The following is a 23,139-nucleotide window of genomic DNA, read 5'->3' on the forward strand; positions in this document are numbered from 1 at the left end:
AAAAACAATTGTTTATGGCCCAGTTGATGTGGCTCAGTGGCTGAGCGTTGACCTATGAACTAGGAGGTCACAGTTTGATTCCCAGTCAAGGCACCTGCCGGGGTTGTGGGCTTGATCCCCAGTAGGGGGCATGCAGGAGGCAGCTGAACAATGATTCTCTCTCATCATTGATGTTTCTCTCTCTCTCTCTCTCTCTCTCTCCCCCTCTCCCTTCCTCTCTGAAATAAATAAAAATGTATTTAAAAAAACACAAAAACACAATTTTTTTTTTTTTTTTTTTTTTATAGATCTTTTTTTTTTTTTTTTTAAATATATTTTATTGATTTTTTACAGAGAGGAAGGGAGAGAGATAGAGAGTTAGAAACATCGATGAGAGAGAAACACCGATCAGCCGCCTCCTGCACATCTCCCACTGGGGACGTGCCCGCAACCCAGGTACATGCCCTTGGCCGGAATCGAACCCGGGACCCTTCAGTCCGCAGGCCGACGCTCTATCCACTGAGCCAAACCGGTTTCGGCCACAATTTTTTTAAATATATTTTTTTCATTGATTTCAGAAAGGAAGGGAGAGCGATAGAGAGAAACATCAATGATGAGAGAGAATCATTGATTGGCTGCCTCCTGCACGCCCCCTACTGGTGGGGGATGGAATCGAGCCCACAACTCGGGCATGTGCCCTTGGCCGGAATCAAACCTGGGACCCTTTAGTCCTCAGGCTGACGCTCTATCCAGTGAGCCAAACCGGCTAGGGCCAAAACCACAATTGTTTATGGATACATTCTAAACTTCTGAGTATGATGATGACACTTAAAGACCTTCACCCACTGGTCTCAACTTCCACGTCCAAACACATCTTCTTCCACCTCTTACCACACCCTATCCCACCAGAGCTCTGCAGGACGGCAGCTCAATTCAGACAAAACCTCCTAAACTGCCTGAAGCAACGATAACCCCCCTGCATAGTACATCCTGCTCCTTCACCGCTAACCCCCAGCTCCGATTTATCCCTGAAGACCCAACTCAGATGTCCCGTCCCGGTGGTGCTCTCCTCACTCCCTCCGGCGCTCTCTCACACCCCTGTCCTAAAACAGCAGCCTGCACTGCAATGATGTGCTCAGATGCCCGTCTCCCTGGAGACAGTGCTGCAGGTCCTCGAGAGCAAGGACCATATCCTTATCTCCGAACCACGGCTGCACAGGATACACTCCGGGTAAGTGTTGCTGACCCCGTTAACCAGTCAGAAGAGCAGCTAAGGGTCACGGAGGGGAAGGACTGTGGCAACCAGGACACTCCGAGCCGAGCTCCAGCTGCCTCGGAGTGTGCACTGTGGAAATTTATTAATCTCTCCAGGCTTTAGCTTGTCATCTGTTGACTACGGGGATGGGACTATAGGATTTCTACGGTCCCTTTAACTCCACCGTCCCAAGCATTGAGACTACATTTTCCTTTAAAACCTACAATGAAGAAACAGCCTATAAAACCCATAGTAATAATATGTTCCAGGAGTTCGGATGCTTTCCACAGAGCCAGCCAGGAAAATTCCCACTTTGCCTGGCCACCAGGCAGAGCGCCCACGGATGGCCAACAACTCAGGCTCCTCCTCTAAACTCATAAATCCCCAACTGCCCTCCGATCGGTTCCACTCGACATATTTTGGCCTCAAATTGGCTTATTCGATAATATGCACAAGAGAAAAAAAACACACACCCTGATGACAAAAACCTAACATGCCTTAAAAATGACAAATGCTAAAAACGTGATTGCTGCGTTTTGAAAAACCGAGTGAAAGGGCTAGGCCCGATAATCACCTCGTTACCCCATACTCCGGGGGTGGCTGGTACCTCAGGACGGCCACTTCCGTTCTCGCGGGCTGCGGAGCAGGGTAAGGCTTGACCATCTCGTGGACCATGCCAGGGTGCTGGTCACTGTAGAAAAGTCCGTGCTCCTGGGTCTTGCCGACCGGGGACATCATTTGCTTGGGCTTGAAGGGGTACTCGGGTGGAGGACCCCGGGGGTCCAGCACTTTACCTGCAGGCTGGGCTGGGGCGGGTCCCCCTCCCGCCTTGAACCCCTTGCCACTCCCTGAGCCAGGGAGGTGCTGCTTAACGCCATTCCTCTCCAGCGACAGCTGCATGATTCTCTCACTGAGCGAGCGGACGTGGCCCTGCTTAAGTTCCTTCAGCGCCTCATCCTTATGCGCCTGCCCGCTGTTGGCACGGTTCACCGTGGGCCTCCCCTCAGTCCGGGCCTTCTGGCTGGTGCCCCCCGCCATGTAGTAACCGTGACCCACGGCCCCCTGAGGCGGCGGCGGCGGCGGCTGCTGCCCCCTGAAGAACTGGGACTGTGCTTTGGCCTCCTCGTAGGTGGGCAGCTCCTCGTTGTTCTGCTGAGGCTGCGTGGACCGGACCTGTTTCTCCATCACCGTGTTGTCCACCTGGTGTTCTTGACCCTGCGGTTCCTGGCGTGCCGACTGGTAGACCATTTGTGGGTCTTCTTGGGTGAGGTTCTCCGAGGAAGAAAAGCTGTTTGTCGGGTGGGCTGGTCCTGCACTCCCTGTGGCCTGGTGCTGAATGGCCAGCAAGTTCATGTTCTCGGTCGGGGTGCCATAGCGCAGTTGTTCCTGGATCAGCCGCTGCAATACTGTTCCAGCTGCCGCATCCTCGGAACCTCTCATTTCCACCTCTGAGATCCTCAGGAAGTTCGGGGAGTGGAAGTTACAAAGAGGATCCTCAACTACAAGGTGAACATAGGAAAAACAGGTATCAGGCTGTTCCACAGCAATAGAGGTCTGTTAGTATGTGGTAAATAATTAACATTCTAACCGGAGTAGCATGTAACAAGGTTTTAAATCCACCACCGCCTCCATGTACCCTGCAGTTTCTCATGGAAATGCTTTTCCAATTCTAAGTGTCTCTAATACTCTCCCTTCTCTGGCCTCCTGCTTCCTCCTAGGCCAGTGATGGCGAACCTATGACACGCGTGTCAGAGGTGACATGTGAACTCATTTTTTTGGTTGATTTTTCTTTGTTAAATGGCATTTAAATATATAAAATAAATATCAAAAAGATGTCTTTGTTTTACTATGGTTGCAAATATCAAAAAATTTCTACATGTGACACGGCACCAGAGTTAAGTTAGGGTTTTTCAAAATGCTGACACGCTGAGCTCAAAAGGTTCGCCATCCTCGAACAGACTGTTAAACTACAGCAGGAAGGCCAGGGAGGGTGTGGGGGCAGGAGCGGGGCGGGGGGGGGCGGTGGGTGGGTAAGAGATCAACCAAAGGACTTGTATGCATGCATATAAGCATAACTAATGGACATAAGACACAGGGGGGTAGGGGAGGCCAGGGGATTGCCAAGGCGGAGGAAAAAAAAAGGAGACATATGTAATACTCTTTGTAATAATTTAAGCAATAAAAAAAAATAATAAAAAAAAAAGGTTCGCCATCACTGTCCTAGGCCTTGCTCCCTCCTTCATCCCTGCCCTTTCCTTTAATCTCCCCAATGGACCTCTCTCTTCTTCATATAAACATGCCACATCTTTTCCATCTTAAAAAAATACAAGCAAAAAACCAAAACCAAACAATAAGAAACCCCCTTTTCATGGCCTTACCTGCATGTACCTCTAACACCCTGCCTCTCTCCTTCCCTTTTCCCTTAATTGTCCTCAGTAAGCAAAGGACGCTTGCTGTCTCCACTTTCCAAATGCTCCAGGCATGGCCCTCCCTCCTGCTCTGACTACTAACCAAGCCCAGTGAGAGTTTTCCAGCTCTCATATGACACAACCAACCCTTCTGCAGCATCTGGCATAGTGTTCACTCACTTCCTGAAATGCTCTCCTAACTCGGCACCCAGGTCCTGGCTCCGGCCTCTCTGCCCACTCCTTCCCGACCTACCTTTTCTCCACCTGGCCCTCAATTCTGGTGTTTCCCACAGCTCTGCCCTCAGTGCTCTTCCACCCTCAATCAACAGAATCTCGGGGTCATCACATCCACTGCTCATCTTCAACGACTGGCCCATGACCCACATATCTACAGCTGCCAGCCAATGGTCCATGAGTCCTTCAAACTCTACATGTCCCCCTCACCCGAGAGGCCTATCCACCAACCAACCCCCACATCCCCGCCTTGTCTAATTTTTTACAAACCAGAAACCTGAGAGTTTTCTAAAATTCCTTCCTCTCCCTTACCCCCAACACCTGGTCAGTGACTGCTTGTCAATTCTACCCCCAAAATATCCCTCCCAACTCTCTTTATTCCCATGCCAATTTCCAGGTTGATTATTAATAACCACAATACAACCACACGAACCATTTTAAAGTGCATATGATACGCCATTGCACTAAATTCTCTCCACATAAGGCAGATATTAATTCCCCCAACCTTACAGATAAGGCGAGAGGTTTAGAAAAGGTGAATCAGAGGTCACAGAGGTAGGAAGAGCCAGGATCTGATTCACTGCACAACAAGATCTGTGTTCATTCCACACTTAATAAGCCCTTGGTGTCTCATCCCCAGACCATTCATTCCAACAGCCTGCTCATCTATTTCTCTGACACTGGGCTCATTCCCATTTCCAAACCCACCCCTCAGGCGGCAACCTGTCTCCCACGCTACCTGGAAGATTGCTCAACTTGAAAACCTAATCACATCAATGCTCTTCACAAAATTCCTCAGTAACTAGTTAAGGATGAAACTGACATTCTATCACACGGTGTAGAGCAAGCATGTCAAACTCGAGGCCCGCGGGCCACATGTAGCCTGCAACGAGTATTTTTGGGATCGAGCCAATAATTATCTACACAGGAATATAAGTAAACGTTTTAATAAAAATTTCATAACTTAATTTTTACAATATCCTGTTATGCATAACTAGAGGCCCAGTGCACGGTGGGGTTCCTTGGCCTGGCCAGCGATCAGGGCCAATCAGGGCCATCTCACCCAGTCCCAATCAGGCCAAAAGGGGCTGGCCGGCCGGGGAGGGATCGTGGGAGGGCTCTAGGGCGTGTCCGGCCCTTCTCATCCAGTCCCAATCGGCTGGACCCCAGCAGCAAGCTAACCTACTGGTCAGAGTGTCTGCCTCCTGGAGGTCAGTAAGCATCATAATGACTGGTGGAAAAGTAGAATGAATGGTCAAATGAACGGTCGGACACTTAGCATATTACGCTTTTATTATACAGGATTATTGATAACAAACTAGAACGTTCACTAATGACTGATTACTAATAATCTTGTTGCATTCATTTCCCTTACGTGCCTTACACTACCAAATGGTGTAGGCGCACCATTTCTCTCCACTAATACTAGCAGCAACTATTTTAGCAGCAGATTGCCACATCACTAGTCTTGAACTGACTTGTTTGGTGTGCACAACAGGAAATATTTCGCTTTAGGAGAACAAGAAAAAATAAGTTTATTTGCATTACGCTTATTAATTTGTGCAGTTATTCAGCGTCTGGTAAGTTCATGTTCAATAACATATTAATTTTTATTAACATGTTCTATTATTTTATGTTAACAATTACTCGTTTATTTCAGCCCTTTGTATTCAGCATGTCTCTATCGAAATAAACCTACGTTTCTATGAAAACTGAAGCTTTTGTTTTTTTGCGGCCCATGTAAACTTAATCCTTGTTTATTTGGCCCGTGTTAGCCTTTGAGTTTGACATGCTTGGTGCAGAGGGTGCTGCCTGACCTTCCAACAACATTTCAGGCCACCACCACCCCACCCTCATTGGCAACCCCTTGGAGTTTAAGCTCTCATTACACCTAAGAACATATAGATCCCAGACATGCTGGCTCTCTCTGGCCTCAGCCTTTGCTCACATTCGTCCCTCTGCCTAGAAAGATGCATGTCACCATGTCCTCCTGGGGATTCCTCGCCATGCTGCATGCGATAGCTCCAGAGCTGCCTTCTGAGCAAGTCCTTCCCTGCTGCAGCCCAGCAGGCTCGAGCCCTCCTCCAATGTCTACTCCATTGGCACAGATCTCGGTATATCAGTGATCACCGGAGATGGCAATTATTATCTACACAGACCCTAAACTCCTGAAAGGTGAGGGTCATGCCTTCTTATTTGGGTCTCCCTGGCACACAACCCAGTGAGGGGGATCAAACATTTAACCAGTAAAAGGATACGTACACAAGCTCCATGAAATATAAAATTTAGCCCTGGAGCATCGTCCCGTTCACCAAAAGGTTGTGGGCTTGATTCTTAATCAGGGCACATACCTGGGCTGTGGGTTCGATCCCTGGTCAGGGTGAGTACAGAAGACAACCAATCGATATTTCACTCTCTCTTTCTCTCTCCCTCTCCATTCCTCTCTCTCTAGAAATCAATGAAAGTATATCCTTGGGTGAAGATTAAATACACACACACACAGGGTGTCAAAAAATGTATACACACTTTAACAGCTTATAGCTCAATTCTAAAAATGAAATGTATTTTAATAAACACTGTCTTTAAAATTATTCAAAGTGTGGGAAACCCTATATAAGTTACCCCATTTCACAACAGTACTAGCACATAGCATATTGAAGATAACATGTAGCATGGTAGTAAAATTTGTACCACTTACTACTGGCATGACCCTGAGCAAATCACTTACTCTCTCCTTCCTCGACAGCCTCACCTGTAAATTGGGGAAGATGCAGTAGATCATCGCTAAGCAGCCTTCAGTTCTACAATGCCAAGCAACGATGGCTGTGTTTCTATATATACACAGAACACGTCATTTCCCCCAAAGCCGTCTCTCTTTCCCAAGGTTGCCTTTTTTTAAACCTATAAATGGCATCCTCATATGAGTCATCCTGACAGAAATTTCAGATTTACTTCTGACCTTCTGTCTCCTTTGCTCCCTCCATTTAATCAACCGCCAAGCTAGGTTTTCTTAGTCCACAGTGAAATGAGGAAAAAAATAAAAGTGGAGTAATATGCTTATCTATAATAATAAAAGCGTAATATGCTAATTAGACTGGACGTCCTTCCAGATGAAGCTGGGGCTGCAAGGGAAGCCCAGGTCCCGGGTGCCAGAGGGAAGCTGGTGCTGGCAGCCAGGGGAAGGAAGGTCTACTCTTGCATGAATTTCGTGCATTGGGCCTCTAGTATAAATATAAATACTAATATACATATACTTCCACATTTACATGAGTATGCACATAGACATCTTCCATTAGGTTTACTGTCTTCTTTTGGCAAGGACTGTATACCACTTATTCTCTTTGGTATTACAATATGAGAAAAGGTGACAGTAGGTGACATCTTTAGTGTCTCAGCAATAGCAAAGACTGTGACTCTGACTTCCATGCCCTAGGCCAGTGGTCGGCAAACTGCAGCTCGTGAGCCACATGTGGCTCTTTGGCCCCTGGAGTGTGGCTCTTCCACAAAATACCGACTTCTGCGCATGGGCCACGAAGTTACAATGGCACTGTACATGCGCGCCTGCATGTGGTATTTTGTGGAAGAGCCACACTCAAAAGGCCAAAGAGCCGCATGTGGCTCGTGAGCCGCAGTTTGCCGACCACTGCCCTAGGCCATTCCCAGGTCTGATTGTCCTGACCAGTGGCTTAGATGTCCTCAATAGCCTCTGAATATCTCTTGCCTCTGGCCTCTTCTCTTTTCAATCCACACTGTATGTATTACCTGTCTTCCTCTACTAGACCCAAACACCAGAGGGTGGAGAGTTTATCTGCTACATTCATACGCTGCATCGCCAGCGCCTAGAACACTGCTCTGACCACAGAAGGCCTTCGGGAAATAATGGCCGAGTAAGGTACAGAGCTCTACAGATGGTTCCTGAAGCGCAACGCTGACCATATCACTCTCCCCGTCTCCCCAGAACCTCACCTGAGACCTCAGGCAAATTACTTGGCTTCTCTGAACCTCTCTCCCCTGTAAAATGGGCAGACTTCCTATCTGCCTCAGAGGATTGCACGCGTGGAGTACATTCAAACTTATTCCTTACCTTCAGATAACTGCATCTGAAATATAAATCCAAAGTTCAACAGCAACACATTTTAAACAGTAGAAACAGATCATGGAAGGTCCACGCAAGGTGAACTGCCAAATAATCGTAGTTAGTGATGAACGACCCATGGAAAGAGTGATCAGTGTGGGTTGAACTGGGCCACACTCACTAAACAAAGACGGACTGAAACCTGCTAAATCAGGCTTCCTGACAGATGCGGGGGCAGGAGAGTAAAAAAGGACGCCCTTACCCTCAGGATAACTGATCTGAAAGGCTTACTGGAACAAGCAGATTCAAATAAAAATCATTTTTTATTTTATTAAAATAAAAATGTATATCCAGAGGAAAATGATTTTTTTTGGATGAATAATAAAAGGAATGGGGTCTCATCAAGCACGAAAACGATTTCATTCTCTTTTCACAATTACATTCGGACCCTGAGATCCTTCCTAAAGTGGTTTTAAAAATTCCCTTATATGCCCTAAGCTGGTTTGGCTCAGTGGATAGAGCGCGTGCCTGCAGACTGAAGGGTCCCTGGTTTGATTCGGGTCAAGGGCACATGCCTGGATTGCGGGCTCAATCCCCAGTGGGGGGGCGTGCAGAAGGGAGCCAATCAATGATTCTCTCTCATCATTGATGTTTCTATCTCTCCCTCTCCCTTCCTCTCTGAAATCAATTTAAAAAATATATTTAAAAATAAAAATTCCCTCATAGTTTTACCTCAAAAATAGGCAGGAAATTTTTACAAAGGAGACAGTTTCCTCCCTACTATAGTTCTGAATTTCTTCTGAACTTCTGAGTTATTTGCAAAAAGATTAAAATGTAGAAAGAAGGAAAAGAATAAAGAAGAAAAGAGTCTAGGAAGGAGTACCAAAAATGTATTTAGGAATTAAAGAAAAATTAGGGAATAAATGGTATAATTCTGAGGTTCCTACATACCTAGGAACTCTCTCTGCTGAATCACAAGTTACAGTAAGATAGTCTATTAACACCGTAGCACAAACATTACAAATAAGGCACCTGCCAATAAAGAGACAACCAATAATCCCACATGCTGATTTTTAAAAATGAGCACAGAGGAAAAAAAGTATGCAAAAGCGCTAAACATGAGACACATCAGATCATTTTGTGTTTCCAACACCAGTGCCAGTGAAAGAACTTACCAACTTTCTCCCTGATGGTACTGCCGGCCTCCACCGTCAAAGCAGGCGCTTCATGCCTCCCCGAGTAGAGTGGGAAGTCTGGGAAAAAGTAGCTGGGGTCTTCTAGAATCTGGGTGGGACTGCTGGGACTGTAACAAGCAGGAGGGGGACCTGCGGGGGCGGGAAAAAAAAACCAAGTGTCCATTAGCGCCAAGTCCTCCTCTCCCTCCCCCCTGTGTGACTCACAAGAGCCCGAGAGGCATCCTCCCACATTTCAACGTGCAGTGGGAGTTCTGTCTTTTTGATTCATAAAATTCCAAAGTTACTATTCAGAATTATCACTCAGCCGGCCACCCACCAAATGACCCACAAAGTCAAAATAACAATCTTCAAGACACGCGGAGCGGAGGCTCGGACACTTTCACACAGCGGCTGCCCTGCCAACAAGAACCAAGTCCCCTGTGACCCTGGACAAGTCGCTAAGTTCCCAACAGGCAAGGAGGGGCACAGGACAGGGCGAGGGAGAGGCCAGAAAAGGAACTCCAGGATGGGGAGAGCTGCTGGCTCTGGAATTTAAAGGACAGAGAGGGGTGGTCTTTTCGCCACGTGTTAGCAGGAGTGCGTCCCAGCCCGGGACAGAGCACTCACCCTACTCTAGGGTTTCTGGGGCCCCCTGTGGCTGGTGGGTTCTGGCCCTCGGCCAAGCACTGGCCTTTCGCTCCAGTGTATCTGCTTCACACACAAAGTGGCGTGTGCTTCCTGCTCCAATTAAACGTGACACTGTGTTCAATCCCACAGTCACTGGACACGAGATACCCCTACCACGACACTACCGCACAGACAACGTCATGGGAAGACTCAGCAGCAGGTGCCTCCAGTCCTCTCCAGCACTGATTTCCCTGTGTGGGCACTCAGTTTATGGCTCTTTTTGGCAAAGGAACTTGGTTTATTACTCTGGGGGAAAGAGTCATGCTATTTTTTTTAAAGTTAAAGTCCTTGCCTAAAAGATAGTTCTATCATTAGGAAAATGTTTCTCAGCAGTCACTTCAAACTAGTAATTTGAAATGTATTGCTGGGTTTGCTATCTACCCCTTTCCCACAAGGCCGAGGCTAGTAGTAAATAACATTATTCTGAGGCCCCAGATGGGAACTTACTCATCGTCTTTCTGGGTTTCCTTACCTCATGACCTATTTGTAGGTGTGCTCACATGCATCATAAGCATGTTTGGACTGGAGAGAAAACAGTTTTACAAGTAGAATATTTATCCTATAAAGCTAAAAATAAGTAATGCTGCTGTGACTTTCACCGTAAAAATGAAAATAAACCAAGTATGAATGAGGAGTATACGAAGACGAGCCTAAAATTACAGTTCCAATGCGGGTGGCGGCTACCTGTCAGCGTTCTCCTTTTGGCCAACCTGCAAGGGCTGCCCCTGGAAAGAAACTCACCCTCTGGGCCTCATCCTCTCCATCTATAAATCTAAAAGCCTAGGGCTAAAATTAGGAATCGTGATGGCCCAGATCCAAAGGCAGATCCTGACCTGGATTCCACTTCAGGCCGGTGGAAAATGTTGGTGGAAAATTGCAGATGGGCACGGTGCAATCGTGGCCATACGTTAGAATGACCCGGAATTTTTTAAATCCTCGTACCCAGGCCTCACCCAGATCTGTTCAGTCAGATCTCCGGGGACAGGGCCCACGCACTCGTCTTTTATAAAGCTCCTCAAAGGACTCCAAATGTGCAGCCAAAGTGAGAAGCCCTCTGTCAGCGGAGAGCAGCACACACGGGCAAAAAAGCAAGACATAAAAGCACATTTCTGCACCTGAGTCCCACTGCCCACCAAATCAGAGTCAGAGAGGTGATGAGAACCCACGCACTACAAGAAAAGAGTGTGTGATTTTTTTTTTTTTACAGTAGATCAGAGTCAGGAATGGACTAAGAATTCTAAGTGGTAACGGAGAGCAAATTGGTAATAAAATTGAGGCCTAACTAAGGATATATGTGTATGTGCATCTAATATATAAAAAGAAGCAATATGCAAATGAGGTCGGGACTCTGTAAGGGTCACGACCAGCTCAGGAGGTGGGGCTGGGTGCAGCCCCAAGCCTGAGAGATCAACACAGAGGGGCGCCTGCTCCGAGCCTCCACAGCCAGACTGCAGCTTAGGCCTGCTCCCTGTCAGTAGGACATCCCCTGAGGGCTCCTGGACTGTGAGAGGGGGCAGGCTGGGCTGAGGGACCCCCACCCCCAGTGCACGAATTTTGTGCACCAGGCCTCTAGTATGTATATAAAGGAGAGGGAGAGAGAGAGAAAAAGAGAGAGAGAAAATATACACTTTCAATATGGAGCCCAGTTAAGAACTGTGCTATAAGCCATCCCCAGTCACTAAAATGTACTTTGATTATCCATCCACACCTGGAAGCAAGAGACTGGAGATTCCACGGAAATCTTAGGATACCACTCCCACTCTGTAAGCATGGCTTGGGCCCAGGGACTAAGTAATGGTCCCGTTCTTTTTGTTGTTGTGTTGTTTTTAGAGACAGGAAGGGAAGGAGAGAGTAGAGAGACATACAGACAGAGAGAGGAACATTGATGTGAGAGAGAAACATCGATCGGTTGGTTGCCTTCCATACATGCCCTGAGCGGGGATTGAACCTGCAACCCAGGTATGTGCCCTGACTGGGAATCAAACTGGCAACCTTTTGGTGCACAGGGCAATGCTCAACCAACTGAGCCACTCTGGCTGGGCAATGGTCTGGCTTTTAAAGGAATCTGCGCCACTCAAGGACTCTGTTGGCTCAACAGTGTGTAATCCATTCATGTGTTGCCTCTGGGGGCTTCATAAAGACTATTTCCATGTAAGGTCCTCTGTATTTAGGAACCTGCAGGCACCTGTTTCTTTCAAACCAGCACCTTGTCTAAGGATGACCACTCACACAGCTTGTCTGCATGGGGAGAGTGACAAAAGCAATGGGCAGCAAGCTAAGGTGAGTGTCCAGGAGTCAGCGCTCTGGGGACTCTCGCTCGGGGGAGGGGCCGTGCAGCTCCCAGGGCCCAGCCCCGCAGGAAAGCTCGAGATCTGTCTGTACCACACTTGACAAAGAGGGGAATTTGGAAATTCTCGTTGGAGGATTCAACATTTCGGCCCTATATTGACTATGACCCATGTCACCACGAATGGTTCCCTTTCTTTACAAAATCTACATGTCATTTGTCAGCAAGAAGAATCTTTGCTTCTCCGTCTGAGCGTGACTGCTTTTGGCTTGCTCTTAAAGCACCAAGACCTTCCTTCCCATTGTGGTCTTAAGCTGTTACTTCCTTTGTATGTGTCTTGAGGCCTTTACGTGATGTGACCCTGAACAAGACTTTTTTTCCTCACTCAACAGTAGCAATAACAAAGGGCCTCCGTGTTGGAGGACAAAATGAATTAAGGCAAAGTGAAGTCGTTTTCTGGGGAGTCAGGGGCACGACATGAGCCCTGGTGACCTGCTCAACAGCCTCACCTCCACCATGACTAGTTACGACCCTCAGCTCAGACCCTGAAACTGTAACCAGGGCAACATAACAGGTTCTCCTTTAGGTGTAAACACTGCAGGACACTCAAACTGACACCCCACTATCACCCAACACTCACGCAGCTGGGGAACCACCCGGCCTTACATGCCACTTGCTTGCACATAACCACCCTGGCCTTGGCCTCAAGTTCCGATCTTTGGTTTCCAAGGCTGTCTATAACCAGACCCCTCCTGTAGATGCCGTCAGTCTCACTGGTTCCCTCAGCATCCCGTGAATGTGTCACCCTCGTTCTCCAAATCCCAGCTAGCAAAGCCATCCGCTAGCTTCAGTCCCCTCCACAGCTACTGTAAAGCTCTCTCCAGTCCACTGACCCTCTCAGTTTGCCTCCACACCTTCTCCTACACTGTCCGACATTCCCTCAGCTGCGACAGCGATGACGATTGGAAGCACACAGCTCTGCACTTACACGTCAACTGCTCTCGGAGAGTGGATTTGGAGGGATCTTTGACCTTGTCTGTAAACGAAGTAGGAGACCATCCCAGAGGACAGTGCCATGTTCTCCATCAGCAAATAGTAGGAGGGCACACACCATATATACTGCTCGCAGGAAGTAGCACGCACATGAGTGGTGCCCATCTTCAAGCGTTCCCAGGGCGGCACCCCCAGCCTGTGCTAGATGACTGCTGCAGAACACGAGGCGGTTGGTGGGTAAGTGCTGAGTGGTGTGGTGTGCCTCTGATCATAACCGCTGACTCCCATTCTAAGAACACAGCATTGTTTTTATGTTAAGCACCACATGACAACACAATCTGTCTCGAACCACAGCAACTCAAGTCTATTGCCTATGCACAAACTCTAGAGAAACTCTGGCAGCTCTCCCCAGGTTTCCTCCATCTGGGGGGCCTTCCTCCCCTACGAGTCGAGGAAACGTTTGCTTGGCCCATACTAAATGCTGAAACACGTCCTTGGAAGCTCTACTCTGGTGCCTCTTCCTCCAGGAAGTCATCTACCCTTCCTCCCCTAACATGCACTTATCTGTGCTACCATCTCATTCCAGGCATATTTATGCCACAAAATAATACATTGCCTATGTCTTTAGGTTTTTTTCCTTGACCTTCAGTTGATTCACAGTGAGGACCCAGTCTTATTCATCTTTGTATTTCGGGTTTATAGCAGAAATAAGATCATCATAAGTGCTCAATACCTATTTATGGATTCAATGAATCATCTACAGAGGTTCACAGTACCTAGCAGTTTCAAGCACTATACGGACACTCAATAAATATTTATTAATGGAATTAAGATACATTTTTAAATAACTATTATGAACATATTCTTAATGCTACCGAGCTTAAATTGAAGGTGAGTTTGTCTTTTTCAAACTTTTCAGGAGACCAAGGCTGGGAAAAGCTACTGGAAAGGGAAAAAAAAGCCATCTGGTGCTGAAACGGATAAATGACAGTGCACTGTGATCCAGTTCCCGCAGGGGCTTTGTACATGATGCTACAGTAACCGCACAGGGATTGTGCAGCCTGATCACAAGCTTCCATTTACAGAAAGGTGCTGCTTCGGCCACTCCACCTGGGCCACCCTGTCCTGGGCCAGGCCCTCAGTGCTGGGCCCTCTGCCGCCCTTGTCCCCTGCGTCCTTCCCAGGTCTGTGAGCAGGAGCAGAGCCTGGAGACCTCCGAGGGCATGCGCTCCCTCACCATAAAAAGAGGAGCCATCCCAGGCCCACCAATCACACAGAGTCAAAGGGAGTAAACAATGAGAGCATCTATAATAATAGAAGTGTAATATGCTAATTAGACCAGATGGCCAGACAGCAGAACGACCATCCGGACGACCTTCCAGACGAAGCTGGGAGGGCCGAGCCCCTTGCACGAATTTCGTGCATCGGGTCTCTAGTCCATAATAAAAGGATTTTATCTACAAAGAGGTAACAATTTTTCAAATTTAGAGCTTAACATAAAATCCAAAGGTTATTTAAGTATCTTGACTCAAACTGCACACAATATCCAAATTCATATTTCATGTTGATATATTTGGTTCTTAAATTATCTAAAACTATAAGTATCTAGACTCTGGAGATTCTTTTCCTCAGATAAGTTTTTTTAAGCCACTTTATTGAGGTCTGACTGACATGTAAAAAGCTGTACAGATTTAATGTGTCCAACTCGGTGAGTCTGGGGATGAAAGTATTAACCCGTGAGCCCATCACCACCATTAAGACCACAGACATAACCGTCACCTCCCACCCTGTTTATTATTTGTGTGTGTTTGTGTAAGAACACTTAACATCTACCTTCTTAGCAAATGTTAAGTAATACAATAATAAAGTATTGTTAGCTACAGGCACTATGCTGCACAAGAAATCTCTAAGACTCATTCACGCCAATAAGTTTTAACAAATAATCCCTATATTTATTAAATAACTGAGATTCAAATAGTCTTTCAACATATTTGTTTATACCTATCCCAGGACCAAAAAGGAACTCTTTGGGGTGGCAGTGGCACACATGATTCTTATTAGTGTGTAAGCTCCATTGCTTAAACATGTTTCTGTCACTGTATGTAAACAGCAAGTACTTAATATTTTTTGAACAAAGGAAAACAAACAGGATGGAAAGTCCTCAGAAAAACTCAAGATGTAAAATGACAACATGAATGCACAATGAGGCCCCTCTGAGCTCTGCCTCTCACCCACCCTAAGGAGGGAGAGGAGAGGTCAGACGCTCTGGCTACCCCTGACTCCTCCAGCTTCCTGGGTCCCATTAGCGCCTGTTGTCACTGCTAAGTGACAGTGCCATGTCCATCAGGGAGCACTTTCACAGGGACTGGGACTCTCAAGAGACAAGTACATTTCTTCGCATCACACGCACCCAACTCATAAGTCAACATCAGCTCCCAAATGAACTACATAATTTAAAGCAACCAATATTCCCAAGACACCAAACATCCATTTAGCAATAAGAGTATAACCAATATTAGCGGGAGCTACCATTTATTGAGTGCAGGGATGATGTAAAGCTATCGTTAGCGATCACCACCCTGTTCCCATTTCGTGGAGATGGGGACCAGGCTCACGTCGGTCAGGTGATGCCCAGGGCCACAGCACTAGGCACAGCACCATCCCTTGAACAAGAAGGTCTTTTCACTGTGCCTTCCAAAGGCCCTCAAGAATCCTTCACTTAATCCTAAATCGTCTTTCCCTGACTCATTTCTTACATTAAAATCAGGATTTTCAATGACATGCTTGCATTTACAGAAAGGTGCTGTTTCGGCCCACTCCACCTGGGCAACCCAGCATTGCCTGCCACCAGCAGTGCAAACGTCAGCAAGAGGGGAAAAGGCACGAATGTCTTAGTATTATTACGAAGACAGTTTTTAGGTCTCAGAAACCTTCAGGGTTCTACAGACCGCACTTTGAGAAACACTGCTCCATGTGACCTAGCCTCTTCTAGGGGGAAGGGACCGGAACATAACAAAACTGAAGATGAAAATGGCTGCAAACCAGTTAGAACTGAGTCACCTCCCTGCCCAGGCAAAGGAAGATGGTGAAACCTGAAGAAGGCGCCCAGAGGCCCTCTGCTGCACAGCACGGCTTGAACACGGCTTGTCAGGTGAATGGACCCACTGATTAAAGAAAATGTATCGAAGAGAGAGAGAGCGCAGCCCCTCCAGAAAACACCTGCACATGAATGCATCTCTTGGCCCTTGGGGAATTTTTATAAAAAGGAATACAAACCTGCAGTCATATTTCACTGGCAAAACGTCTCCACGAGATTACCTCTAGGAGGCGGAGAGAGAGGAAGCTAATAACTTGCCCAGCAGGAAGTCAGGCAATCCTTGGACAAAGGCAAGGATGTTGAGGCATGATGACTCGAGAGGAAAGAGAACGATGCTGTCAAGCCCAAAGACTGGAGGATTAGAAGGATTGAAAGAATAAAACAGACAGAAGAGAAAATATCTGCTACATGGAAAAAGAGGCGATGTGTGCCTTTTGATTTGGTAAGTCTGTTTCTGAAGCAGTGCAAGAATCCAGGGTGGACCACTTATGAGCTTTGTGAACTTAAGCAAATGAGTTAACTTCTTGGTGCCCATTACCTGCTCAGTAAATGGGGGTAATAATAGGACGTACTATGCCTGGCTGTTATGGAGATTAAATGGGACAACAGAATGGGCTAAAACAGTGTCCCTGCACATAATAAGTGCTCAGTAAATTCTAGCTTCTTTTTTTTTGAGAATGGGGAAATGGAACGGGAATCGCTGCTATAAAATTCACTTCCCAAAGAGGATCAAATCAGCGAGCTTTTAAAAAATAGACCGCACTTTGAGAAACACTGCTCGATGTGACCTAGACGCCCAGATGCTCAAGCAGATCAGAGATGAAGGCTTTTAGAGTTTTTTTTTAGGTCAGATCGTTCAGCTGACTGACAAACTAGACTAAAATTACATTTTCAATTTTCCAAGAATTTGAAAGGAGAAAAGTCTTAAAAACACAATTTCTCTGAAAATAAGCGTGGTGTTGTGGTCCTACTGGAATAACAAAATAAAATAAAAACAAAATAAAAGAATACATAGTGTTATCCCAAGGCTCTTCAAAACTCCTAACTTGTCTGGCCACCTTGGCGTTCAGGTTTAGGGTTAGCTGGGTCTGGAGAAGGTATCAGGTCTCGAACCTGAAAACCTTCAGCTGCCAGGAGGCTCCACCTTCAAAGAGGACAACAGGGTGGTTACCGGGAGTGTAACTGTACCAACTGTACACAGCACGACAAATAAGAAAAACCTCTCCTTTCCTTGGCACCTTTGTTCCATAACTTTCACTCCACCTGTGGTGTAACAGGATGAAGGTCAAGGTGTGAACGCTGAATCTCTTCTCTGCACCAACTGTGGTGAATCTATCCCTTTCACTGACAATGGAGAAGAAACTGACCCTTTAGAAAGCCCAGTCCTTCCGGATCATAACATATGTGGCAATTTAAAGACTATTTTCATCCTCCAGTGAGTCTTTTTTTTTCTTTAAATTGCTTTTATTGATTTTTAGAGAGAGCTAGATAGAAAAACAGCAATCAGCTGCCTCCTGCATGTCCCCCTACTGGGGATCGAGCCCTCAACCCGGGCATGTGCTCTGACCGGGAATCGAACCAGTGACCTGTTGGTTCATGGGTTGTTGCTCAACCACTGAGCCACACTGGCTGGGCCCCCAGTGAGTCTTATAATGGCCTGGCCAATACGATGAAAAATAAAAAGAAATAAAAGAAGTAGCCTCACTTCAAGATATAGAGCATCATCAGTTGACTGGAAGACCCATTACAACATTTCTCTAGTATCCAGTGCAACAGGCAACTGAGTGATTCTCTGGGGGGGAAAGTATGAATCAATGTGACCAGAACATAATGTAACATTTCTGGAGATTCTGAATCTCAGGCCCAAATCAGCACAAAAATCGCCAACACGAGCATCAGTTTCACTGCTGTATGGATGAGCTTTAAGTTTGTTTGCTTTTTAATAGAGATCTATAGCGGCTAAACAAAATGACTAGTCTGATGCTGTGAGGAGGCAAAGACCACAGAAAGTCCACCTTTCGCGGACCCAGCCTTCTAGTCATCCCAGACACGTGGAGAAAGAAGCCTTGAGATGACCCAATCCCCAACCATCCAGTCCACCCCAGCCTCCTTCCCACCAACGCCCCTGCTATAGGGAGAGAAACAAGCCGCCTCTCCCATTCCATGCGTGACACCCAGACCCACAGATTCTGTAAGATAATAAAACGGTTGGCTGAAGCTACTCGGATTTGAGGCCATTTGTTACACAGCAGCCGGAATTGGAGCAATGATGATAGTGAACACATACCTCTTTCCAAGTGTCAGATATTGTTCTTAGCACTTCACATGTTTTAACTCACGTAATACAGGTAATCCTCATAATGACCTTTTGAGGTAGGCATTACTATTATTTCTATTTAACATATGAGGAGACTACCTGACAGACAAGTTAAGTGATCTGTCGAAGAATATAAAACCAGTGAGGCCCTGGCCAGGTAGCTCAGTTGGTTAGAGCATTATCCCCATACACTAAGGTTGCAGCTTCGATCCCAGGTCAGGGTGCATACAAGAAGCAACCAATGAATTTAGAAATGTGTGGAACAATAAATCCATGTCTCTCTAGCTCTCATCAATAAATAAAAATAAAAAATAAAATAAAGCCAGTGAGTGGCACAGTAGAAAGTGAATCTAGGTTTTCGGCTCTGGAGTCTTCCTTAAGCTCCACAGAAGAACACATCTCAACTAGCCCATTAGGCCCATGTCCCACAATCAGACAGGACCACAGTAAGGCACGGGAAACCAATTTAAAGAGCTTTCTAGACGGAGACACTCGCACACTTCTAGTAATTCACTGGCTGCGTCTTTGATCTCCATATCCTCCCAAGCTCCCTGGCAGGGGCCCTTCCATACTTCTAGAAATCACATCTGTACTTTATTTTTTATTTTTTAAAATATATTTTATTGATTTTTTACAGAGAGGAAGGGAGAGAGATAGAGAGTTAGAAACATCGATGAGAGAGAAACATCGATCAGCTGCCTCCTGCACACTCCCCACTGGGGATGTGCCCGCAACCCAGGTACATGCCCTTGACCGGAATCGAACCTGGGACCTTTCAGTCCGCAGGCCGACGCTCTATCCACTGAGTCAAACCAGTTTCGGCCACATCTGTACTTTAAACCCATTTCCTCTTAGTTCACAGTGAAGACAGAATTCTTGAAAGGCAGTTATAAGTCCTTTCTCGGCCTTCTCAGAGTGGGATACACCAGCTCATCTGCCTGCTGTTTTCTATCACCGTACGGCATTACATCCCTTTTAAAATACAAGTTCCGTGGGCGCAAAGGACATACGCCCCACATTTAGTCCAGTGCCAGGAGTATGACAGACTTTCAATGTCAGATGGAGGGGGAAAGGTCCGCTAGAGAAACTCTATCCTTTTTTTTTTTTTGCCTTCTTGCCAAATTCTCCAACTCAGTATTGACTTGTACAATCCAGACTCATTCAACAGGTACTTCCTGACCAGTGACTGCTTCTGTGCCATGGTTTATATTCTGTCCAAAAATAAGAAATGCCATGCTTCCTAATACTCAAACATGTACCTTCTTTAACAGAAAGTGAAAATATCTCACATAAATTCAATTAGAATGTTTGTGGTGGCTGCCTAAATAAACTGTTAAATTTAATACTACAGTCCGTTCACTTTATAAACAAGCTTAATTACACATAACACATTTTATGTTACTAAACTAACAAAGTGATCTTAGTTACTTAATAAATGCTATTAACATGTAAATATTTGTATTTACTTCATGGTTTCCCCCCCTCCCCCTCCAAATTCCTGGAATTTATGTTGGAGAAAGTTGAAGGTAAGAAACTTCAGAATTTCAGAATTTTTTTTCTCTAAATCCAGGGCTAAGATAATCCAAATGTCAGAGTAGACCTTTTTAGACTTAAATTCTTAATTTTTTTTTGGATGAGTATTTTAAAGGATCAAATCCAAAAGTTAGCTAAAGGAAGCTGATTCACTCTCATGCCACCACCATGCATTTTTGCTCTACCAGGTCAGTCACCAGCATGGGAAGTAAGTCCGACAGGATTGTGTCTTTTAACAAACTTCCTGTTTATTATCGGACTCTCCCACAATCTTCAAGGTTTGTGGTGCTGTTTACATTACTCTCCCGGGTGTCTTACTTTAAGCTGGTGTTTCCTGCTCTCTTTTTCTGTCTTTCCTCATCTTTCTCCCCCACCCCATGCAAGCAATCTTGTCTGCCCTTGTATCTTTCAATCTTTTCCCACATGACTAGTCCCTCAGGACCCAGGGCTTTACAGAGAATTTCATATTCTCTTCTTCCCCCAAAGCCCCCAGATAGAGAGGGCTCATTCATAAGAAACTCGGTTCTCTGCGCCCTTCACAGTATAGGAAGGGCCTGCCTCTCACCTGCTTTCGGGGATCACACCATCCAGAGAAGCCCTTCCAGCTGAGAATAGCTGAATGTGAGAGGCTTTCCTTCCTCGCTGGCACGGGGCCACCGGGCGTGTGCAGAGCCCCACCTCACACTGAGGAAGCAAAGCGAGCCTGGAGGCCAGGGTATCTATCATCCTTGTCTTGTTCTGCCTGTTCCGAAAAGGGTGGAGGAGAGGAGGGGAAAAGGGAGGCCAGAGCAGACCAGAAGAGGTGTGAGAGAACAGAATTGGGGAGACCTGTTATGTGGCTATCATAGTAGTCCAGGAGGTAGGTTGGGCTGTAGAGACACGCCAAGGAAGGGAAAGTATGCAAGACGTATGTTGCATACTTTCTGCAAAGGACCTGGTGACTGGGTGTGGGGCAAGTAAGGGAAGGAACTTTACAGTTTACAGCACACTTTCAAAGGAGGCAGCTGTTAGGACGAGGTGGTGTGGAATGGTATCTGAGCAAGCCCACACTGGCAAGGTGGACAGGGCAGCCCCCTGCCTCTCCCTGACAAAGGCTGCTTCAGTAGCGGAACAGACCCAAGTGGAGGAGTCCAGGCTGGCGCAGAGCCTCTCTCGAGAAGGACCTCCTACTGCTAAATCCACCCGAGCATTTCTATTTGCTTCCCTCAAGGACCAGATCCCGGGGAGAGTCCCAAGAACTAAGCCAAAGCCTCAAACATCACTAGAAACAGTAGATACCTTGACAACAGCCTGCTAACCTGGTAAACTCTACCCCCAGCATAATGCAAATGCCTTGCTGACTGACCCACCTTCCAAATGAAATGAGCCTCCGAAACCAGAAGTGGCAAAATGAGGTTCAAGCTGCTGGAGCAGCCACCCTTTGTTATTCCTCCCAATCAGGTCCTCACCAGACTTCCAAGGGAGAGAAGAGAGATATTTCACTCATAAACGTGTCCCTGTCCTGCCCCGGCCAGTGTGGCTCTGTTGGCTGAGCGTCGCCCTGTGCACCGAGTGGTTACTGGTTCGATTCTTGGTAAGGGCACATGCCCGGGGTTGTGGGCTTGAATGCAAGAAGCAGCCGAACGATGTTTAATTCTTGCATTGGTGTTTCTCTCTCTCTCTCTCTCTCTCTCTCTCTCTCTCAAATCAATAAAAACACACACAAAAAAGATGTCCCTGTCCCGTCATATGCAACCCAGTGATGCTGCCACCAGATAAGCAGAGCTGATAACTCTCTAGAAGAGCAGTAGCCAATGAAACTTGCTGCGATGATGGAAATGGCTATTCAGGACTTGAATTGTGGCTGGTATGACAGAGGACCTGAATTTTTAGTTTTAAGTAATTTAAATACCACATCTGGCTAGTGGTTACTGTGGACAGAGTAGACCTAGGAACTTAAGGGGAAAAAAAGGATAGAATTTTTATTTCTCGACTAGGAGGAAGCTGAATCTCTTGACAGTCCAGCATCTACTTAGGCCGTTTTCCAGCACCAAACTCTTCTTTCTTTGGCCATTACTGCACTACACATCGATGTGCCTCCAAAATATGTTTGTAAGCACGCTGAGCCCCCAGCCCGACGCCCCAGCCAGGAACCTTCTCCGGGACACCTCTGCAGATTTCTGCATAATCTTTACCAAGTCTCCCCAGCAGCAATAAAACTCACATCAGGAGAGGCAAGTCCATCCCCAAGTCCCTTTGGACACTGTCCCAAAGGCAAGTCGAGATCCCACAAAATAATAAGACACTAATTTTGCACCATGTTTTACTCTGACATAGCCCTTTCACATGCAATATCTCATGTAAGCCTCACAATAACCTCAGGATATAAGAATTTAGTAAACACATTTATTTCACAGAGGTTAAGTGACTAGATAAAGCAATATGGTTTGTATATGGTAGCCATATACCCTAACTTGTCACGTCTTCTACGTGAACAGAGGTCATAAGACAATTGAGGAAAAAATGGGGTTGGGAAAGGGGAAGGTAGAAAAGAGTGATTAGAAGAGAGGATAGTTATGTGCATCAACTAGTAACCTGAGAAACGAATCAATTTATTTCCATCTCATTCATTAACATGAGTAGACTCAATTTCAAAGAGTTAAGCACTTTAGTATGGGTCCAATTTAAAAGAGGACTGGGCTCTAAAATAATGGTTCTTCCAATGGACATAAGACCCTGGGGGGTAAGGGAGGCCAGGGGATTGTCAAGGGCGGGGGGGGGGGGGGGGGGGGCGGACACATATGTAATACCCTTTGTAATACTTTTAGCAATAAAAAAATAAAATAAAATAATGGTTCTAATGTGCGATCTTGAGTACTTGTTAGAAATGCAAATTCTCAGGCCCCATCCAAGATCTGAAACAGAAACTCTGGGGGTGGGGCTCTGCTGTCTGAGTTCAAGTCAGTCTTCCCAATAATTCTGATGCCTACCCACGTCTGAGAACCCCTGCTGGAGAAATGGACATCCAAGGCCTCATGCATTTCCTCCAGGAAAGAAACCACTTGGTCAACAAGGGACAGGAAAGGAGCTGCCAGCTGTGAAGTCTGGGACGTGTCCTGG

At 46.4% G+C, this 23,139-nt stretch overlaps 1 protein-coding gene across 2 annotated transcripts in view; it reads right to left on the reverse strand.

Moving 5' to 3' along the window:
- The window catches only part of AMOTL1 (angiomotin like 1), a 148,486-nt gene that overhangs the window by 63,149 nt on the left and 62,198 nt on the right, over positions 1-23,139 (reverse strand). For both annotated transcript variants that reach the window (XM_070425840.1, XM_070425841.1), the window contains 2 exons: positions 9,127-9,276; positions 1,809-2,733 (listed from right to left, as the gene is read on the reverse strand). In XM_070425840.1, the coding sequence (XP_070281941.1) occupies positions 1,809-2,733; positions 9,127-9,276 (1,075 nt within the window). The remainder of the gene's footprint in view (positions 1-1,808; positions 2,734-9,126; positions 9,277-23,139) is intronic.

This window comes from Myotis yumanensis, unplaced genomic scaffold (genome assembly GCF_028538775.1).
Source record: "Myotis yumanensis isolate MYYU_CA2020_CCGP unplaced genomic scaffold, mMyoYum1.0.hap1 SCAF_10, whole genome shotgun sequence".
NCBI lineage: Eukaryota > Metazoa > Chordata > Mammalia > Chiroptera > Vespertilionidae > Myotis > Myotis yumanensis.